General features: G+C 37.5%; 1 protein-coding gene and 1 pseudogene across 5 annotated transcripts in view; both read left to right on the top strand.

Annotated features, from left to right (window-relative positions):
• Nucleotides 1–20,062, top strand: part of CHEK1 (checkpoint kinase 1) — a 33,847-nt gene extending 13,785 nt beyond the window's left edge. For all 5 annotated transcript variants that reach the window (XM_023208571.1, XM_023208576.1, XM_023208573.1 and 2 more), the window contains 5 exons: nt 4,726–4,834; nt 5,024–5,201; nt 5,448–5,579; nt 15,085–15,186; nt 16,542–20,062. In XM_023208571.1, the coding sequence (XP_023064339.1) occupies nt 4,726–4,834; nt 5,024–5,201; nt 5,448–5,579; nt 15,085–15,186; nt 16,542–16,637 (617 nt within the window). In that variant the 3' untranslated portion in view covers nt 16,638–20,062. The remainder of the gene's footprint in view (nt 1–4,725; nt 4,835–5,023; nt 5,202–5,447; nt 5,580–15,084; nt 15,187–16,541) is intronic.
• Nucleotides 11,038–11,180, top strand: LOC111540392 (annotated as a pseudogene).
• Nucleotides 20,063–20,761: the final 699 nt, after the last annotated feature.

Here is a 20,761-nt window from a genome sequence, read left to right on the forward strand (position 1 = left end):
CCTTTGATCTGGATATGGCACAGGTGTCCTCCTTATTTTTCGTTGTCACTTTCTCCCATCTTCCTGTATGTCTCTCCCCTCTAACTTTTGAACCCCCAATTAAAATTTCTGCCATACTATCATATTCTCCATTGATGTATATACCCTTGATGTAACTTTCGTCATGATTCTTGGTGATTTAAATATTTATTTGGATCATCCTCCTAATATCCTGACTTCACTGTTACTTGACCTTCTCTCCTGTGGTGATGTCGTCTTTGAACGCCCTGCACTGATCACCAGTATAATTTTTCTGACTTCCTCCCTTAATATTCTGACTTAAACAGTCCTTTGACTCTATCTGGACTTGCAATTAATTAATTCTATCTCTTCAGTCTCTTACCTGCTCCCTCTCTAGGTCCTTGATTTCATCTTGACCTAGCTTAAATCTTTAGGTTAGTCATTATAAATGACTGCTTTGCATTCATCATCTTCAATTTCCTTATCCCTTTCTCTCTTCATCATATTTAGTGGGTAAAACCCAGTAAGTAGTTTCTGGTTTAATCTAGTAGTTTTCTACGTACTCCACACTTGTACCTGCACAATGGATTGCAGCAGGAGAAAAATACCCAAAAATCTTTACTTTATTTCAAGTGGGCCTTTAATGCTGCCTGGCATTTTTGGGGCTTCATTTCCCCACATCTTTCACTATCCTGTTCTAAATCATGTTTTTATAATACGTTTCTCCTTTTTTTTTTTTTTTTTGAGACAGGGTCTTGCACTCACCCAAGCTAGAGTGCAGTGGCGCCATCTCGGCTCACTTCAACCTCTGCCTCTCAGGTTCAAGTGATTCTCATGCCTGAGCCACCCGGGTAGCTGGGATTACAGGCGCGAACCACCACACCTGGCTAATTTTTATAATTTTAGTAAGGGTTTTGCCATGCTGGCCAGGCTGGTCTCAAACTCCTAGCCTCAAGTGATCCCCCTGCCTTGGCCTCCCAAAGTGCTGGGTTTATAGGTGTGAGCCACTGAACCTGGTCCTTTAACTTTTATTATCTTCTTGCCCATCCTCATTCTCAGTTGTTCACTTTGCTTCCTGTGTTACTGGGGAAATGAAAGCCACAAGAGAACGCAAGCTCCCACCACCATCTCCCTCACACTAACTGCCTCTATGTTCATGTATTCTCCTTTGTCCTGTATTGCTGTGGCTAAACTGCTCCAGATATAAGCCAGGTCTTTCTCTTACCTATTCAAGGACTTTGTCTAGCAATTTTTCTCTCTCTCCTACGTTATTAATTTGTCCGTCTCTACTGGATCTTTCTCATCAGCATACTTACATGCTTTTTCTCCCATTTTAAAATCAAATCATTATGGTAATAAAATTTCTCTTAACTCCACTTTTCCCTACCATTCCATCTTCTTCACAATTGAACGTTCCTAAAATTGCTTCTCATTTCTAACACCTCAAAACTAGTTTTCAGTTTCATCTGTTTCGTTGCCAAAAGTCACAGTGATTTTTGGAAGATGTTGCCAAGTTCAAAGTAATAGTCCACTGTGGTCAACTGAGGTCTGAAAAGATTAAATGGCAAGTTCCAGAAGTAAACAATTGATGGGTTTTATTTATTTATTTATTTAATTTGAGACAGGATCTTGCTCTGTTGCCCAGATTGGAGTGCAGTGGTGTGGTCTCGGCTCACTGAAACCTCTACCTCCTGAGCTTAAATGGTCCTCCCATCTCAGCCTCCTGAGTAGCAGGGACTACAGGTGTGAGCCACTGTGCCCACCTACTTTTTGTATTTTTGGTAGAGACCTGGTCTCGCCATGATGCCCATACTGGTCTCAAACACCTGGGCTTAAGCATTCCACCCACCCCGGCCTCCCAAAGCACTGGGATTGTAGGCATGAGCCACGATGCCCTGCCGTAGATTTTAAATTGTGTGCTATTCTGAGTAGCATGATAAAATCTTGTGCTGTCCTACTTCATCTCACTTGGGATGCGAATCATTCCTTTTTCCAGTATATTCACGTTCCATGTGCTACCTGCTTGTAGCTGTTTTGGTTATTAGATCAAAAGAACATATATAGGGTTTGGTACCATTTGTACTTTCAGGCATCCACTTCAACATATCCCTCTGTGGATAAGTGGGGACTACTGTAGTCAGTTCTCAGACCTCTTGTTTTATCTCATCAGTATTTTATACAGTTGATCATGCCCTCCTTTAAACACTTTCTTCATTTGGCTTCCAGGCATTACACTGTTCTGATTTTCGTCCTCCTCACTGGTCACTCCTTTTCAGTCTCTTTTGATGGTTTTCTTTCATCTAATCAGCTTCCTACTATTGGAGTTCTCCAGGGCTGAATCTATGGATCTCCTTTGTTTTCTTCTCCACACTCACTCCATTGGTAATATTACTTGGTTTCATGGCTCTAAATAAAACTATATGTTGATAGTCGTCACATTTATATCAACCTGGACCTTTCCTCTAAATTCCAAACTTACATGTCTTAACTGCCTTCTGAAATTTCACTTGAATGTTTAGCATCTCAAACTTGATGAATTCCAAACGGAGTTACTGATCTTTTCTTTTCAAATCCATTTCTTTTCAGAGTCTTTCCCTTGTTGGTTAATGGCAACTGCATTATTCTTGTTATGCAGATCAGAAACCTTGGAATCATCCTTCGTTTTTCTCATTCTCTTTACTTCACATCCAGTCCACCAAGTAATTCTGTTAACCTCTAAAATTCTAGAATCTGATTACCTTTTTTCACCTCCACGGCAACCCTATCATTCCAAACTACTATGATATCTTTCCAGAGTGTTCTGATTTAAAAATAAATTAGAATATATCACCGTTCTACCCAAAACCTCCAATGCTTTAGTTCTCACCCATAGTGTAAGCTAAAATCAGTTGATGACCTGTGAGTTCTTAACACAGTTTTGTCCCTTACATTACTTCTCTGACCTCAATTCTGCTTTGTTCCCCCTTGGTCATAGCTGTATCAGTCTTCTCATTGTTCTCCAAGTGCTCCAGGCATACTTCTACCTCACTGTTTTTGTAACGACTGTTCCCTATGCCTGGACATGCTTTTTCCAACAGGACTTATTTGCATGTCTTATTCCCTCACTTTCTTTGGATATTGACTACAATGTCATCTTTCCAATAAGCCTTTCCTGGCCATGCTATTTAAAATGATATCCCCTTCCCTCTAACACATTTCTTAAATTTTTAAAATTTTCACTATCTTGTGGATATATGCAGTCCAACACATTTCTTCATTTTATTTTCCTCCATTGTACTTACCACCATTTAGCCTATTTTTAACTTTATTTGAATTTATTTTATGTTATTTTGTCTTTCCTCAGTAGAATGTAAGATTTAAGAGGTCAAGGATTTTTTTCTATTTTGCTCACTGCTGAATACCTAATACCTAGAATAATGCCTGGCACAGAGTAGACCTAATAAAATATTTGAGTGGATGGATTAATAAAAAGCAGGTTAAAAAAAAAACTTAAGCATGTTTAAACAAAAAAAGAAACTTAAGCCTGTTTAAGTGGTTTGGGTATAGATCCTGTAGAGAGGAAGAGGCTGACAGTCTAAGACAAAGGGAATAAGTAACAGGATCAAGATCCCTGAGGAGGTAGAAGGGTATAGGCTCCAAAGCACAAGTAGAAAGATGAACATTCGATAGGAGAACGGAAGGGATGAAAGGATGTATAGTAATACAATTAACTTAGATTTGATAGGGATAAGTTGATGTAGTTTTTGTCTAATGGCTTTCTCTCCAAAATGGAAGGTAGTAGTATAGGTACTGGATGGTAGTCTTGGGAATTACAGAAAAGTGTAGTTTTGAAATGATCCTTGTGGAGAAAAGGAAAGGAAACTAGAGAAACAGATAGAATTATCTGGCAATATTGAGGTTTGGCTAGGGATTGTAACCATAAATTTACAGTGGTGTCATTTTCCATATAATATTCTTTGTAAGGCTTTTCCAGGGAATCAAAGAATTTTGGCTAGAACAGATTCATAATGTTTATTGCTATTATCATAAATTATTTTTTATTTTAAAAAGTTCTAGTCCTTTAGCCAGGTCTGTCGTCTTCAGAGAACATTGTTCTGTTACCCACAAAAGATGCCATTAAGATTGTGACCTGGGCCAGGCACGGTGGCTCACACCTGTAATCCCAGTACGTTGGGAGGCTGAGGCGGGTGGATCACGAGGTCAGGAGATGAAGACCATCCTGGCTAACACAGTGAAACCCCGTCTCTACTAAAAATACAAAAAAAAAAAAAAAAAAAAAAAAAGCTGGGTGTGGTGGCGGGCGCCTGTAATCCCAGTTACTCAGGAGGCTGAGGCAGGAGAATGGTGTGAACCTGGGAGATGGAGCTTGCAGTGAGTCGAGATCACGCCATTGCACCCCAGCCTGGGCAACAGAGCGAGACTCCATCTCAAAAAAAAAAAAAAAAGATTGTGGTCTGCGCATACTCCACACTTTGAACATGCCTACAGGTCATACTTAGGTATTATAAAATACCTAATTGGACAAATGAGTCTTAGTAATTTTATAACTTGGGCACATTTTTTATAAAATCATATAGGAAGGCTTTGTTTTATATCTTATAAAAATTTTGTGTTAAATAAATAGATTTAGACGTAGTTTTACTTCTTCAGGTTGCCAGTTGAGTTAATTTAAAAACATATTTGCATAGAAGACTTGAAAGCATTTGTATTTGTTTTCTTTTTTAGGGGCAAAAAGGCCCCGAGTCACTTCAGGTGGTGTGTCAGAGTCTCCCAGTGGATTCTCTAAGCACATTCAATCCAATTTGGACTTCTCTCCAGTAAACAGTGCTTCTAGGTAAGACTGATAAAGATTAAGTAGTTTTTGATTGTAGTATCCCCCATGAAGAATAATACATGTATGTGTTTTTTCCTAATATTCGACATTAATGAACATAATCCTGTAAGCATGAGAACTTTTGTGTGATATAAGAAAGGCCTGATAGATTTAATTTTATGTATGTTTCCTTCTGTCTTAATGCCTTAGTGAAGAAAATGTGAAGTACTCCAGTTCTCAGCCAGAACCACGCACAGGTCTTTCCTTATGGGATACCAGTCCCTCATACATAGATAAATTGGTACAAGGGATCAGCTTTTCCCAGCCCACATGTCCTGATCATATGCTTCTGAATAGTCAATTACTTGGAACCCCAGGATCCTCACAGGTGAGGGAATTTCGTTTTTTTAATAAATAATGGCAGCTCTTTATTTTTTATTGTCTTAAAGTCCTTTTTTAATGTGTAAATCTTAGATATATAACTTTTAAATCACATGTTTTTTTTTTTTTGTCAAGGAAGAAAGAGAGGAGGGAGGCCTTCATGCAAAAGAATTTTAAGTCAGACTAAATAGCTATGATATTACTGTCCTTAGTCATAATGGATTTATTCAGTTGTCTTCTGTTTGACATGTAGAACCCCTGGCAGCGGTTGGTCAAAAGAATGACACGATTCTTTACCAAATTGGATGCAGACAAATCTTATCAATGCCTGAAAGAGACTTGTGAGAAGTTGGGCTATCAATGGAAGAAGAGTTGTATGAATCAGGTGTGTTTCATTGATTTTCATTATACCTTTTCCTGAAGAAAAATTGAAATATTTGAGTAAAAGCTATCAGTATATTTTTTAAATACAGGCGGTGGCTCACACCTGTAATCCCAGCTCTTTGGGAGGCCAGGATGGGCAGATCACCTGAGGTCAGGAGTTTGAGACCAGCCTGGCCAACGTGGTGAAACCCTGTCTCTACTAAAAATACAAAAATTAGCCAGCATAGTGGTGCATGCCTGTAATCCCAGCTTCTCGGGAGACTGAAGCAGGTAAATTGCTTGAACCTGGAAGACGGAAGTTGCAGTGAGCCGAGATCCTGCCAGTGTACTCCCTCCCGGGTGACAGAGTGACACTCTGTCTCAAAAAAACCAAACAAACATAAAAATACAAAGTAATTAGTTAATTTGAAAAAGAAACTAAATGTTCTCTACCTTAAGAAATAATATATTTTTTAAAGTTTTGTTTATTTTATTTTTTTTATTTTTAGCCACTGTGCCTGGCCTAAAATAATATTTCTTAACAGACCTTTTAATTGTTATTAAAAATGTTAGGGAGCTGGAATCATTATTTTCTTAAAAACTGTATATACTTAAACTGTAGACAATAATGGTTGACTGCCTACCATGAAAGACGAACACATTAGCAATCCCACACTTTCTTGCATCTCCCTTGATTGCACTCGTCAATTTTTATTGTTTATATTATTAGAACATAGTTATAACATTGGTATTCTAAACTGTCTTTAAGGCTTTTCAAAAAAATGTTAATGTCAATGAAAAACAAATAGGGAGCTGTTTTATATTGTAGGAGACTAAAGAGGCCTGATAGCTAAGTGCAGTGCATGGTCTTTCACTAGATCATGTATTTGAAAAAAAAAAACTATAACGAACATTGGAACAATTGGGGAAATTTGAATATGGACTGTATATTAGGTAATGTTTTTGTATCAGCATCAGATTTCTCAGGTGTGATAATACTGTGGTTTGTAGGAGAATGCCCTTGTTCCAAGGAGAAACGTGGAAGCAAAGTTGAAGTGAAGTGATACCTTCCTGCAGCTTAAAATTTTAAAAAAATAAAGGGCAAACAATTACATAAAGGCAAATAAACACCCACATATCTAGTAGATAAGGCCAATGAAGAGTATATGGTTATTTATTGTATTCTTCTTTCAATTTTTCTGTAGATTTGAGTTTTCAAAATTAAAAGTTAGGGGAAACTGTTACTGTGTAGAAATCTGAGGTCAGCCTGATAGTCTTCTTACTCACATAGGTGATTCACTTTTTTTCAGGTAGACTCAAAGATAAAATTTTCTTAACATAAGAATCATCACTTTAACCATTTTAAAATGTAAAATGCAGTGCTTTTTAATATATTCACAAGATTATGGAACCATCGCCCCTAATTCCAGAACGCTGCGTCACCACGGGGGAAAAAAAAACAAAACAAAACCGCTGTACCACCTAGCAGTCACTCCTTATTCCTTTCTTCCTCCATTCCCAGCAACTTCAAATCTACTTTCTGTCTTCAGGGATTGCCTTTTTGGATATTCTATACAAATGGAATTATATAACATGTAGTCCTTTGGGTCTGTCTGCTTTCATTTAACATAATGTTTTCAAGGTTCATAGCATTTATCAGTACTTTATTCCTTTTTATGACTGAATAATATTCCATTGTGTGTATGTACTGCATTTTGTTTATCCATTCATCCATTGATGGACATTTGGGTTGTTTCTACTTTTTGGTCTTTATGAGTAATACTGCTATGAATAATCTTGTACCAGTTTTTGTGTGACCATATGTTTTTAATTTCTTAAATATATATGGACGAGTTGAATTGCTGGAGCATATGGTAACTCTTCATTTAACTTTTTGAGAAACTGCGAAATGATTTTTCCAAAGCATCTGTACCACTTTACATTTCCATCAGTAATGTAAGAGGGTTCCAATTTCTCTACATCCTTGCCAACACTTATTGCCTCCCCTTTTTGCTATAGCTATCCTAGTGTGTATGAAGTGTTAACTCATTTTGCTTTTGATTACCCTTTCTCTAAAGACTAATGATCTTGAACATATTCTTACATGCTTATTGGCCATTTCTTTATAACAGTATCTGGATCTTTTGTCCATATTTTAACTGGATTGTTTTTAATGTTGAGTTGTTAGAGTTCTTTGTACATTCTGGACGCTAGAACCTTGTTGGATACCTGATTTGCAAATATCCCATTCTGTGGGAGAAAATTCTCCCATTCTTTTCATTTTCTTGTTAGTGTCGTTTGATGTACACAAGTTTTAGATTTTGATGAATTCCAGTGGATCTATAATTTCTCTTTTGTTACCTATGCTTTTAGTGCCAAATTTAAGAAACTGTTGCCTAATATAAAATTGTAAAGATTTATACTTTATGCTTTCTTTTAGGAGTCCCAGCCTCCTAAGTAGCTGGGACTACAGTCTTAAAGTTTAGCTCTTACATTTAGGTCTTTGTCCATTTTGAGTTAATATTTGTATATAGTATGAGGTAGGGTCCAAATGCAAATGTTTGTATGTGAATATTCAGTTTTTCCGGCACCATTTGTTGAAGACATCTTTTCATATTAGATGGTCTTGGCACCTTTGCTGAAAACAAATCGGTCATAGATGTATGGGTTTATTTCTGGACTCTCAATTCTTTTTTTTTTTTCTTTTCTTTTTCTTCCCCCATGGACTCAATTCTTTATTTCATGGATCTATACGTCTATGCTATGCCACTACCACACTATTTTGATTACTGTAGCTTTGTAGTGAGTTTTGATATTAGAAAGTATGAGTTGTCCAAGTTTGTTCTTTTTTTCAAGGTATTTTGGTTATTTGTGGCCCTTTGTTTTTCTGTCTTTTAGGATTATCTTATTTTTTCAAGAAAAAAATTTGGAATTTTAAAAGAGATTACATTGAATCTGTAGATTAACTCGGGGAGTATTTCCATTTTAGTACAGATTGAGTATTCCTTATTTGAGGTGCTTGGGACCAAAAGTTTTGTGGATTTTACATTTGTTTGGATTTTGGAATATTTGCATATACATATTGAGATAATTTACAGATGGGACTCAAGTTGAAACATGAATAATTTTATTTGTGGTTCATATATACCTTATACAGATAACCTGAAGGTAATTTTATACAATTTTTTTTTTTTTTTTTTTTTTTTTTTTTTTGAGACAGAGTCTTGCTCTGTCACCCAGGCTGGAGTGCTGTGGCCGGATCTCAGCTCACTGCAAGCTCCGCCTCCCGGGTTCACGCCATTCTTCTGCCTCAGCCTCCCGGGTAGCTGGGACTACAGGCGCCGCCACCTCGCCCGGCTAGGTTTTTGTAGTTTTTAGTAGAGACGGGGTTTCACTGTGTTAGCCAGGGTGGTCTCGATCTCCTGACCTCGTGATCCGCCCGTCTCAGCCTCCCAAAGTGCTGGGATGACAGGCTTGAGCCACCGCGCCCGGCTATACAATGTTTTAAATAATTTTGTGCATGAAACAAAGTTTGTACATTGAACTATTAGAGAGCAAACTTACCAGGTATGAAATTTTCAATTTGTGGCATCATGCCAGCACCCGAAAAGTTTTGGAGTTTGGAACATTTTGAATTTCAGATTTTAGATTATGGATGCTAAACCTGTAATAGTAACTCTTCCAATCCAATAACATGGGACCTTTTTTTCCATTTTTTTATGGTCTTTAATTTCTTTCAAGAATATTTAGTAGTCAAGAATATTTAGTAGTTTTCAATGTTCAAGTCTTGCACTTCCTAGGTTAAATGTAATCCCGTTTATTCTTTTTTTTCTTTTTTTAATCCTGATGCTGATGTGAATGGAATTTTTAAATTTTATTTTCAAATTGTTCATTGATAGTATATATGCAAATGAATTTTATGTATTGATCTTGTATCCTGAAAATTTGCTGAATTCATTAACTCCAGTAGTTTTTTTGACCAATTCTTTAGGTGTTTTTATATATTAAGATTACATTATTTGGCCAGGCATGATGGCTCACGCCTGTATTCCCAGCACTTTGAGAGGCCAATGCGGGTGGGTCACGAGGTCAAGCATTTGAGACCAGCCTGGCCAACATAGTGAAAGCCCATCTCTACTAAAAATACAAAAAATTAGCTGGGCGTGGTGGCGGGTGCCGGTAATCCCAGCTACTCAGGAGGCTGAGGCAGGAGAATCGCTTGAACCTGGGAGGCAGAGGTTGCAGTGAGCTGAGATCGTACCACTGCACTCCAGCCCGGACGATAATGTGAGACTCCATCTAAAAAAAAAAAAAATTACATTGTTTATCAATAGAGATACAGGAAATTGTTTTATTTATTTATTTCTTTAAAACCCAGATGTGTTTTACTTCTTTTTGTTTAGTTGTCTTGGCTAGGACTCCCAACATTATATTGAACAGAAATAGAGTGGACATCTTTGTCTTGTTCTTGATCTTAGGAGTAAGTTTTGAGTCTTTCAGCATTAAGTATGATGTTAGCTGTGGGGTTTTTGTTTTTATAATGAAAGAGTATTGGATTTTGTCAAATGTTTTCTCCATCTATTGAGATAATTATGTGGATTTTTTTTCCCTTTATTTATGTAATATATTAATACCTTGACCTCTTGTGCCCAAGTGGTCCTCTCACCTCAGCCTCTTAAGTAGCTGGTACTACAGGTGTGCAGTACCATAACCAGCTGACTTTTTAAAAATGTTTTTGTAGAGATGCAGTCTCTCTGTGTTGACCAGGCTGGATTTGACCTTCTGGGCTCAAGTGATCCTCCTGAGTAGTGGCTACTATAGGTGTGCACCACCATGCCCAGCTAAATTGACAGTTTTCATCAGTCTGTTTATTTTGTCTAATGTTAGTATATCCATATCAGCTCACTAGCTATCTTGTGTATTTTCCTTTTTTTTAGATAGAGTCTCACTATGTTGCCTAGGCTAGAGTGTAGTGGCTACTTGCAGTACGATAGTGCAATGCAGCCTCAAACTCCTGGGCTCAAGTGACCCTCCTGCCTTGGCCTCGCAAGTAGGTGGGACTGCAGGCATATACCACCATACCCAGCTACCAGCTCTCTTTTGGTTATTGTTTCCATGCTCTATTTTTTTTTTCCCTTTTCTTTTAGCCTATTTGTGTCTTTGAATCTAAAGTACCTTAGCCAGGTGTCATGGCTCACACCTATAATTATAGCACTTTAGGAGCCTGAGGCAGGCAGATCACTTGAGGCCAGGAGTTTGAGACCAGCCTGACCAACATGGTGAAACCCCATCTCTACTGAAAATATTTAAAAAATTAGTAGGGCGTTGTGGTGTGCGCCTGTAACCCCAGCTACTGGGGAGGCTTTTTAGGTGGGAGGATAGCCTGAGCCATGGGAGATTAAGGCTGCAATGAGCCGTGATCTGATTGCATGACTGCTGTCCAGCCTGGGTGACAGAGCAAGACTGTCTCAAAAAAAAAAATCGCTTCTCAGCCTTTTGGCTAAGATCAAATATAGTATCTGTTCCTATCGGTTTAAAGTGCCTTAATTTATCTTCCACTTTTTGGACAGGTAGTTTTGCTGGATATAGAATTCTTAATAACTTTTGTCTTTCAGCACTTTGATTATGCCACTACTGCCTTCAAGCCTTTGTGGTTTCTGATGAGAAATCAGCTGTTAATCTTACTGAGGATCCCTTTTATGTGAGACACTGCTGCTCTCTTGCTGCTTTTATGTTTCTCTGTTGACCACAGTTTGACTATGATGTATCTTGGTGTGAATTTCTTTGTTCATTCTATTTGGACTTCATTGAGCTTGTCGGATATGTAAATTAATGTTTTTAATCACACTTGGGAAGTTTTTGGCCATTATTTCTTCAGATTTTTTTTTTGTACCTAACTCTCCTCTCCCTCTTGGACTCATTATGTGTATTGTTGGGATACTTGACGTACCACAGTTCTTAGACTCTGTCCACTTTTCTTTATTCTTTCTTTATGTTCCTCAGGGACAGTTTTGGTTTGCTGTTTTTCCTTTATATAGGCCACACTTTGTTTCCTTACATACTTTGTAATTTTTTGTTGAAAACTGGACATATTGTGGCAATATGTGGCAACTCTAGAAGTCAGAGTTTACCCTCTTGCCAGTGTTTGTTACTGCTTGATGTGGTTGTTTTTTTAGTGATTTTTTTTCTTTTTCTTTTTCTTTTTCTTTTTTTTTTTTTTTTTTTTGAGATGGAGCTTCACTCTTGTTGCCCAGGCTGGAGTGCAATGGTGTGATCTTGGCCCACTGCAACCTCCACCTCATGGGTTCAAGCAAGTCTCCTGCCTCAGCCTTCCAAGTAGCTGGGATTACAGGTGCCTACCACCATGCCCGGCTAATTGTTTGTATTTTTATTAGAGGCAGGGTTTCATCATGTTGGCCAGGCTGGTCTCGAACTCCTGACCTCAGGTGCCACCCGCCTCAGCCTCCAAAGTGCTGGGATTACAGGTGGGAGCCACTGCACCCAGCTCTAGTGATGTTTCTGATGTAATTTTTTAAAGTTGGTATTGTTTGTCATGCATGACTGTGCAGTTTCTGTCCCATTAGTTGTAGTGGTCAGCTAATGATTGGACAGAGATTTCCTTAAATTCTGTGTACCAAAAACAAAAAATCTGCAGAGGGGTTCTGTATTTGTGTTGGGGCACACCTGCAATACTCAACCAAGAAGTTTACAACGTTGCTTCAGCCTTCACTATCTGCTTGTGCAAAATGCAAAGTTAGGGCACATGTAGAGCTTAGGGGCCTTCTCAGCTCTTTCCTAAGCACGTGTACTGCCCTGGTCATGGGTGTGTCTTTTTAGATTCCCAGGAATATGTTGGACCTTTTCAGAGTCCTATTCCTCAGAAACATCTCACTCCCTAACCTCTTCCAAACTTCTTGGGCAGTCTGTTTGCCCCAGTTGCTATCATTGCTTCAGGCAACAGAGACTAAAGCGTTTTCCTATAAGGGTTTTCCACAAATGCTACCCAGGAGCAGCTTTAGCGCAAGGTGAGTTGCAGTTACAAAGGCGAAATAAAGACAAGCCTTTTTTTCTTGAGATGGAGTCTCGCTCTTTTTCCCAATCTGGAGTGCAATGGTGTGATCTCAGCTCACTGCAACCTCTGCCTCCCAGGTTTAAGTGATTCTCCTGCCTCAGCCTCCCAAGTAGCTGGGATTAAAGGCACCTGCCACCACACCCTGCTAATTTTTGTATTTTTAGTAGAAACAGGATTTCACCATGTTGGTCAGGCTGTTCTCGAACTCCTGACCTCAGGTGAGCCACCTGCCTCGGCCTCCCCAGGTGTTGGGATTACAGGCATGAGCCACTGTACCTGGCCAGGACAAGCCTTTTGATCAGGTCATTTTAGAGGGTCAGATCGGTTTAAGATAGTTTGTAAATGAGGTTTATTCTGCTCCCACCTGGACCTATACCTGAAATATGGACCGTTATTTTCAAGGCTGCTACTGAATGAGGAGCAGGGGATGGGAACAGGGTAAGTTAAGTACCAGAAAGCTCACTGTTCTTACTGAGTTCCCTTGTTTTGAATAAGTTGCTGCAAGCTTTTAGTTAGTTTACAATGTTCTGAAAAAGTTGATTCTGACAGGTTTTGGCAGGTTTTTAAAATTGCTTTTGTGGAGTAATGGACTTCTGGAGTTCTTTTCTCTGCCATTTTCACTGACATCACTCCTTGATTCACTCTCAGTTCTTTGAAGTGTTTTTTGTTTTTTGTTTTTTGTTTTTGTCTTTGAAGTTTAAGAGCTTAATTCGGATGTGTTGAGTTGAATATCTTGTATTAATTTTCCCAGAACATAGTATGTTATTTCAGTGCTGCACAGTCATGGTATAGTTGTGTGTTTTCATAGTTTCTTGAAGTAAGAATTATTACAAATACTTTTGTAATTTGGGCTGTGTTTTTCAGGCAGATCTGCTGGTCTTGCTCAGGCTTATTCATCCAGCTGTAGTCGTTTGATGTCTTTCCTGTGGCTGGTGGTCTAAAACATCCTTACTCCCATGTTTGGAGTCTTGGCACTGGCTGTTAGCTGAGCCTTTCTTTCCTCATCATTCAGCTAGGCTGAGCATCTTTACATGCCACAGGAACGTTCTAAAAGACTGAAAGTGGAAGTTGCAAGGCCTCTCAAGACCTTTGCCGTCTTGTAATTGCTGCTCTAGCTTTTCAGCCACAAGTCAGGCCTTTTTCTTTCTTACGTTTTAATAATCTTGTTTTTCCTCCCATTATATTTTCATCTTTGATTGTTTCTTCTTTCAGTGGTATTTTGGTACAATACAGTGAGTTTTGTTGCTATGAGTTCATATACACACAGTCCCTAGGAGCTGCACCCCCGTTGATGGATTGAGTTGGGGATATACATACCCAGTGGGAGAAGAGAGGCTCTGGAATGAGTGAGATTATCAGCATACTTAATATTACTCCTGTTATGGAGGTAGCCAGCAAGTTTTTTTTAATTGATACAATTGTACATATTCATGAGGTATATAATGATATTTTGATTCATATAATGTATAGTGATCAGATCAGGATAACTAGCGTATTGATAATCTCAAACATTGGTCATTTCTTTGTGATGGGAATGTTCAGTATCCTTCTAGCTGTTTGAAACTCTATTATTGTTAAGGATAGTTATCCTACAGTGGTCTAGAACTTACTCCTATCTAGCTGTAATTTTGTATTATTTCATGAATCTCTATCTTTCCCTCCCCTCTCCCCTTCCTAGACTCTAGTATCCTCTGTTCTGCTTTCTACTTCTGTGAAATTAACTGTTTTTTTGTTTCCACATATGAGAGAGAACATGCGATGTTTAATTTTCTGTTCCTGGCTTATTTCACTTAACATAATGTCCTCCAATTCCACCCATGTTGCTGCAAATGACAGGATTTCATTCCTTTATATGGCTGAGTAGTATTTCATTGTGTATATATTTATCATATTATCCTCATTTGTTTGCTTGGCTTTTTGTTTTGTTTTTTTGAGACAGGGTCTCGCTCTGTCACCCGTGCTGGAGCACAGTGGCGCAATCATAGCTCACTGCAGCTTCAACCTCCTGGGCTCAAGTGACCCTTCTGCCTCAGCCCCGCTGAGTAGCTGGTCCTACAGGCATGCACCACTATGCCCGCTAAGTTTTTGGGAATTTTGGTAGAGATGAGGTATTGATATGTTGCCCAGCTTGGCCTTGAACTCCTGGGCTCAAACGATCCTCCTGCTTTGACCTCCCAAAGTGCTGGATTATAGGTATGAACCACAGTGTCCGGCCTACTCTCATCTCTTGTTTGATTCCATGTCTTGGCTATTGTGAATAATGCTGTAGGGATGCAAAGGTCTCTTCCATATAATTTCCTTTCCTTTGGGTGACATCTCATTAGTGGGATTGCTGGAACATATAGGTAGTTTTATTTGTAGTTTTTTGAGGAACTTCCATTCTGTTCTTCGTGGTGGGTTTACTAGTTTATTATCTACTCGCCCATGTGGCTTAACCTTATTTTTGTTGCCTTAGGTTACTGTATCAACAACTGATAGGAGAAATAATAAACTCATTTTCAAAGTGAATTTGTTAGAAATGGATGATAAAATATTGGTTGACTTCCGGCTTTCTAAGGTATTTTTATATTTTATTGTATTTTTTTCTGTGGAAATATTTCTATGTGAATTTTTTTAATGGCATTATGTTTGTATATATGTGACATTTATAAATAAAAGGTTACTTGCTTTTTTCATTTAATATTATAGCATGTGTTTTTGTTATCTGTTTTTCCCAAACATTGTTTTTTTCAAATGACATTTTCCTTATTATAAAAGATTTTGTTGGGCGTGGTGGCTCACGCCTGTAATCCCAGCACTTTGGGAGTCCGAGGCCGGCAGATCTTGAGGTCAGGAGTTTGAGACCAGCCTGCCCCAACATAGTGAAACCCCATCTTTACAATAAAAAACAAAAAATTAGCTGGGCATGGTGGCGGGCTCCTGTATTCCCAGCTACTCAGGAGGCTGAGGCAGAAAGATCACTTGAACCCAGGAGCCGAGATGGTGCCATTGCACTCCAGCCTGGGTGACAATGTGAGAAACTCTGTCTCAAAAAAAGTTTCTGCGTTTGTGAAAAATGTAGACAAGCAAAAAATGAGAAAATAAAAATAATTCTAAATTTTCAGTGATCACCATTAATATTTTGAAGCATTTTAATATTTTTCTTAATTTGTCTTTTAATAAAAATTATGATTTGTTACAAATATTTCATTATAATTTAATGAACCTTTGCCTGTTACAATAATTCTATGATATTTTTATGCATAGATTTTTGTTCATATTTCTGATGATTTCTTTAGACATTATTGATTCTAAGATTATGGTTTTACAGCCCTTGATATATAAAACCAAAATAACATTTTTCTCTATTTTCTGAGAGATTGTGTGTGGCTCTAAAGAGGGTTGGAGGAGTAGCTGCTATGTTGGAGCATTTGCTGCAGTACTCTTTGTATTAGAGATTTGCTGCAATACTGTTTTTCAGATGCTTGCTATGGAATTAAATTAAGATCATAGTATAATGAAATTCTTCTCATAACTAAATCTGCTGGTTTTGTTCAATAGTGTTAGGACAACAAGACTTCAGTTTAGTTGTATAGCTTATCGTTAGTTTCCAAACCCTCACTGCCTATGGATTGTAATGACTTAGGTCCAGATATACCAACACCTGAAACAGATAGGATGCCACCTTTATCTGCTCTCTGAGCTCAGTGCAGTAGGAACAGTGATGGGCATGAAACCACATTAGAATTATTTGTGTAACAGTTTTCTCTGCCAGGATATTTGATCTTCATAAACAGGCCTAAAAGAAAATTGTAGCTAGACATATCTAAGGATGTTTGTCTCTTGTTGCCACTAAAAAGAGATTGATTTTAGGGCATAATTTTGTTTTTCTTTTTGTTTTGACATTATTTTTTAATATTATTTCTAATACAGGGTGATGGATTGGAGTTCAAGAGACACTTCCTGAAGATTAAAGGGAAGCTGATTGATATTGTGAGCAGCCAGAAGGTTTGGCTTCCTGCCACATGATCGGGCCATTGGCTCTGGGGAATCCTGGTGAATATAGTGCTGCTATGTTGACATTATTCTTCCTAGAGAAGATTATCCTATGCTGCAAACTGCAAACAGTAGTTCCTGAGTGTTCACTTCCCTCTTTATCCAAACATCGTCCAATTTATTTTGTTTGTTCTGCATACAAATAATACCTATATCTTAATTGTAAGCACAACTTTGGGGAAAGGATGAATAGAATTCATTTGATAATTCATGTGTGTTTAGTATCTGAATTGGAAACTCATCTTGTGGAAACCAAGTTTCAGGGGACATGAGTTTTCCAGCTTTTGTACACACATATCCCATTTTTATCAAAACATTTTGTTTAGTCCAAAAAGTACATATTTCTTCCATGTTGATTTAATTATAAGATGAACCAATAAAGACATAATTCTTGTGACTTTTGGACAGATTTATCAGTCTGTGAAGCGAAGCCAGCTTCAAAACATATCCCCGAGATTTGTACTTATATTTTCAAAAGGGCCTGGCCAGTTATATAAACCTGTTTTTAAATTATAATGATTAATTAAAATTGCAAGTAGGCATTATTTCCAGTGTAGTTAGTAAAATAAATACTCGGCCTTTCAAGGAGAAGTTGAGCATAAACTCTAGTGTTTAACTAACCTTACTCTAAAAATTCCTGTTGAATATCTTAAATATTTTTCTGTATTTTCTACTTTCATAGCCATATTTTAGCTAACCTTTTGAACTTACTAGTGACCAAGCTTTTAGGTGATAAAGAATAAAAGAGGGAAGGGAAGAGTAAGGAAGCTGTAAGTAAGGAAGCTGTAAGAAAAATAGATCTGATTCTTTGTTCCTTTACCTATTAGACTTACAAAAACTTTGTTTTTCTAATAAAATCTGTATTAACTTTGGGGTATATTAGGTTGAAGCCTTGTCCCCTGCCTGTAGTCCCAGCTACTTAGGAGGCTGAGAGAGGAGGATCACATGAGCCTAGAAATTTGAGGCTGTAGTGAGCTATGATTGCACCACTGCACTCTAGCTTGGATGAATAAACATTTTTAAAATTGTAAAACGTTATAAACTTAATCAGTTATTTTAATCTGAAGCCAAGAACATGTAGAATGTTATGATTAGAGTTTATCACATATTGATGTATACTGGCAAATTGTGTTACTGGAGTACACCCATAGGAAGAATAAATTTGAACCTGTTTTATTTATTTGAACTATTTAGAATATGCCTAAGAATTGAGTCAGTATAAATTCTCAAATATGGGAGAAATTTTGTTCTTGAGAATTATCTGAGTCAGTATCTTTCACAAACAGTTCAAGTCACTGACTTGAACCTCTTCTGTGAGCTCTAGCCTTTTACTTACTTTACATTTCCACTTGAATGTCTAATGGGCATCTCATGACCAAAAATGGTTTTTGATTCCTGGTCTCCAACCTGTTCCTCTCCTAGTTTTCTCCTTCTCAGAAATGTTACTTCAGCTCCTCAGTTCCTTAAACCAAAACCCTAGGTCATCCTTCATTTTTTCCCCCATTTTCTACATTCAGTCCAGCAGAATCTATTCAATTTAACAAATACATTCAAAATATGTTCCACTTCACACCTCTGCTAGTACCACTCCAGTTGAAGGCACTGTCATCTCTCTGTTTATATTACTTATCCCTCAGCAGTTTATATTCCAGAAAAGCAGAATGATCCTTTTAAAATGTAAATCAGATATCCCTTGTCCTGTTCTCAATTCACATGGCTTTTTATCACACTTAAAATAAAATTCAAAACTCGGTGTATAAGCTATATGGCTTTGTGTGATCTGTCTCAGTGTATAAGCTATATGGCTTTATGTGATCTGTCCCGGTGTATAAGCTATACAGCTTTATGTGATCTGTCTCCTGGCCCCTATTTTGGCTTCATGTGCCACTCCACTCCTTGTTCATTCTGCTCTAGCCACATTGGCTTTGCTCTTCTCACAAGAAGATAAGCACATTCCCTTCTTAGGGTCTTTTCACTTGCAGTTCCCTGTATCTATAGTACTTTACTTCCAAATATTTGTGTGGCTTGTGCTTCACTTCAGGTATGTGCTTAAATGTCACTTCCTCTGGAAAGTCTTTCCCTGACTTATCTAAAATAATAACCTCCTCTGTCTCTCCTTTTCCTTTAGTTTTTCATCATAATACTTCTTACCTGACATTATAGGATATTTTTGTTTATTAAATTTCTGCTTCTCCCATTGGAATATGTAATATATAAGCTCCTAATATATAAACTCCTTGAGATCAGGGACCCTTTCCTTCCTATTCAGTTCCATATACCCAGCACCTAGAAATGTGCCTGATAATATTACAGTATAGAATAAATAGCTGTTCAACAAAGAAATCAGCACTCAGTTGATCTGATCTATCCTCAGCATATATCTGGAAGCTGTCTATGTCTGTTTTCATGGTTGGCCACTCCTGTTTAATCTCCTTAATCTCCTCCCTGGATTTCTGTGATAAAAACTAGTCTTTACCCTTTCACTTTTGCCATTGCCAACTCCCTTCTTCTGAAGGAATCTTTTCTTTATATAACCCCTAAAAATTTTTTTTAATACAAATTTTCCTGTGGCCCTCTTTTTCTTAAAAACTTAAAATAGCTTCTTATTGCATCTAGGCTAGAATCTAAACTTTCTGCTCTGACTTAACCTGGCCCTCCATAATTCACCCTCTGTTCTTTTTGCACATAGGATTCTAGGCAGAGTTGCCTGCCTTCTGTCTGCTAAGGCACATTTCCCTCCAGGGCCTTGATGCTTAGTGGTCCCTGTGCTTGGAACCCATTTCAGTAGTTTGCATGGCTGACTGAGCATTCAAATCTCAGCCCCAGTGTTTCTACCACTGAGTCATTGTCACTTTATTCTATTTTCTTCCTAGAATTGATCACTGTCTGAAATTATTAATTGCCTGCCTCCCCAACCAAAATGTAAGCTTAGATTTTGCCATTCCTTTTCATCCTTGTATAAAAACAGAACCTGGAATATAATAGGTACTAAAGAAATATTTGTTGACTGAATGATTGAATGTTGAATAAATGAATAAATTAATTTACCATCCCATGAGGAAGATGCCACAGAATATTGTAAGGGGAAGATGAATAGATGGATAGTAAACTGTTTGCATTGGGAATTGTATAGAATGGCGGGAAAATTTCAAGTTTCAGATTTGGATTAGCTCTCACATTTATCTGAACACTGGCAATTGCCTCAGTAAAGAGACTGATAACAAGTACCTTTTAGAGTTAATCTTTAATGCTTTAATGTGTAGGAATAGTATAGTGTCCTGTTTTACACAGAAAGGCATTCTGTAAATATAAGTTGCCTTAATTTTCCTGTAATGTTCATTATATTGTTGTGGGAAGGTATTTACTCCTATTATTAAAAATAAAAATGGGTAGAATTTGCTACCTGAAGATAACAGTTCAAATTTTGATAGAAAAATCAACCTATGCTTGTGTGTGTGTGTGTGTATACAGTGTGGTTGTTAAGCATAATTATATAAAAGTACATAAAATATGAACAGTTTAATGTGCAGTTGTAAAGTTAACATTCACTTAACCACAACTCAATTGTAGAAAGATCATTTATAGACCCGTAAAAACTTATGTATGCAGTCTCCCAGCCACAACTCACTTCCTTCTCCCAGAAATAATCACAAAATAGACTTTGGTGATAATCCTTTCCTTGGTGTCTTTTAGAGTTTTCTCAGCTCTTTATGCAGATAATATCATTTAGTTTATGTATTTTAAACAGATATAGTTTTTATTAATGAACGTTATATGATTTTTGCTGTATTTTTCATGTGTTGATTTTTCTTTATAGCCATGCTTTTGTGCATGTTGAATTCATTAATTTTAATTTTTATATAGGATGGTATTTATGAACATCCCACTAACTATTCTGCCGCTGATTGGATTGTGTACAGTTTGATGCTATTATAAAATTCTTCTAAGAACATTCTTGTACATGTTCATTTTGTTTCACTAGGTCCTAGAGTCTAAGGTATATATCCAGAAGAGGAATAGCTGGGTATTAGGATAGAATAATGGCAAACTATTTTCTAAAGTGATTGTACCAATTAGTGTTTCCATAGGAGAAAAGT

The sequence above is a fragment of the Piliocolobus tephrosceles genome, chromosome 13, assembly GCF_002776525.5.
Source record: "Piliocolobus tephrosceles isolate RC106 chromosome 13, ASM277652v3, whole genome shotgun sequence".
NCBI lineage: Eukaryota > Metazoa > Chordata > Mammalia > Primates > Cercopithecidae > Piliocolobus > Piliocolobus tephrosceles.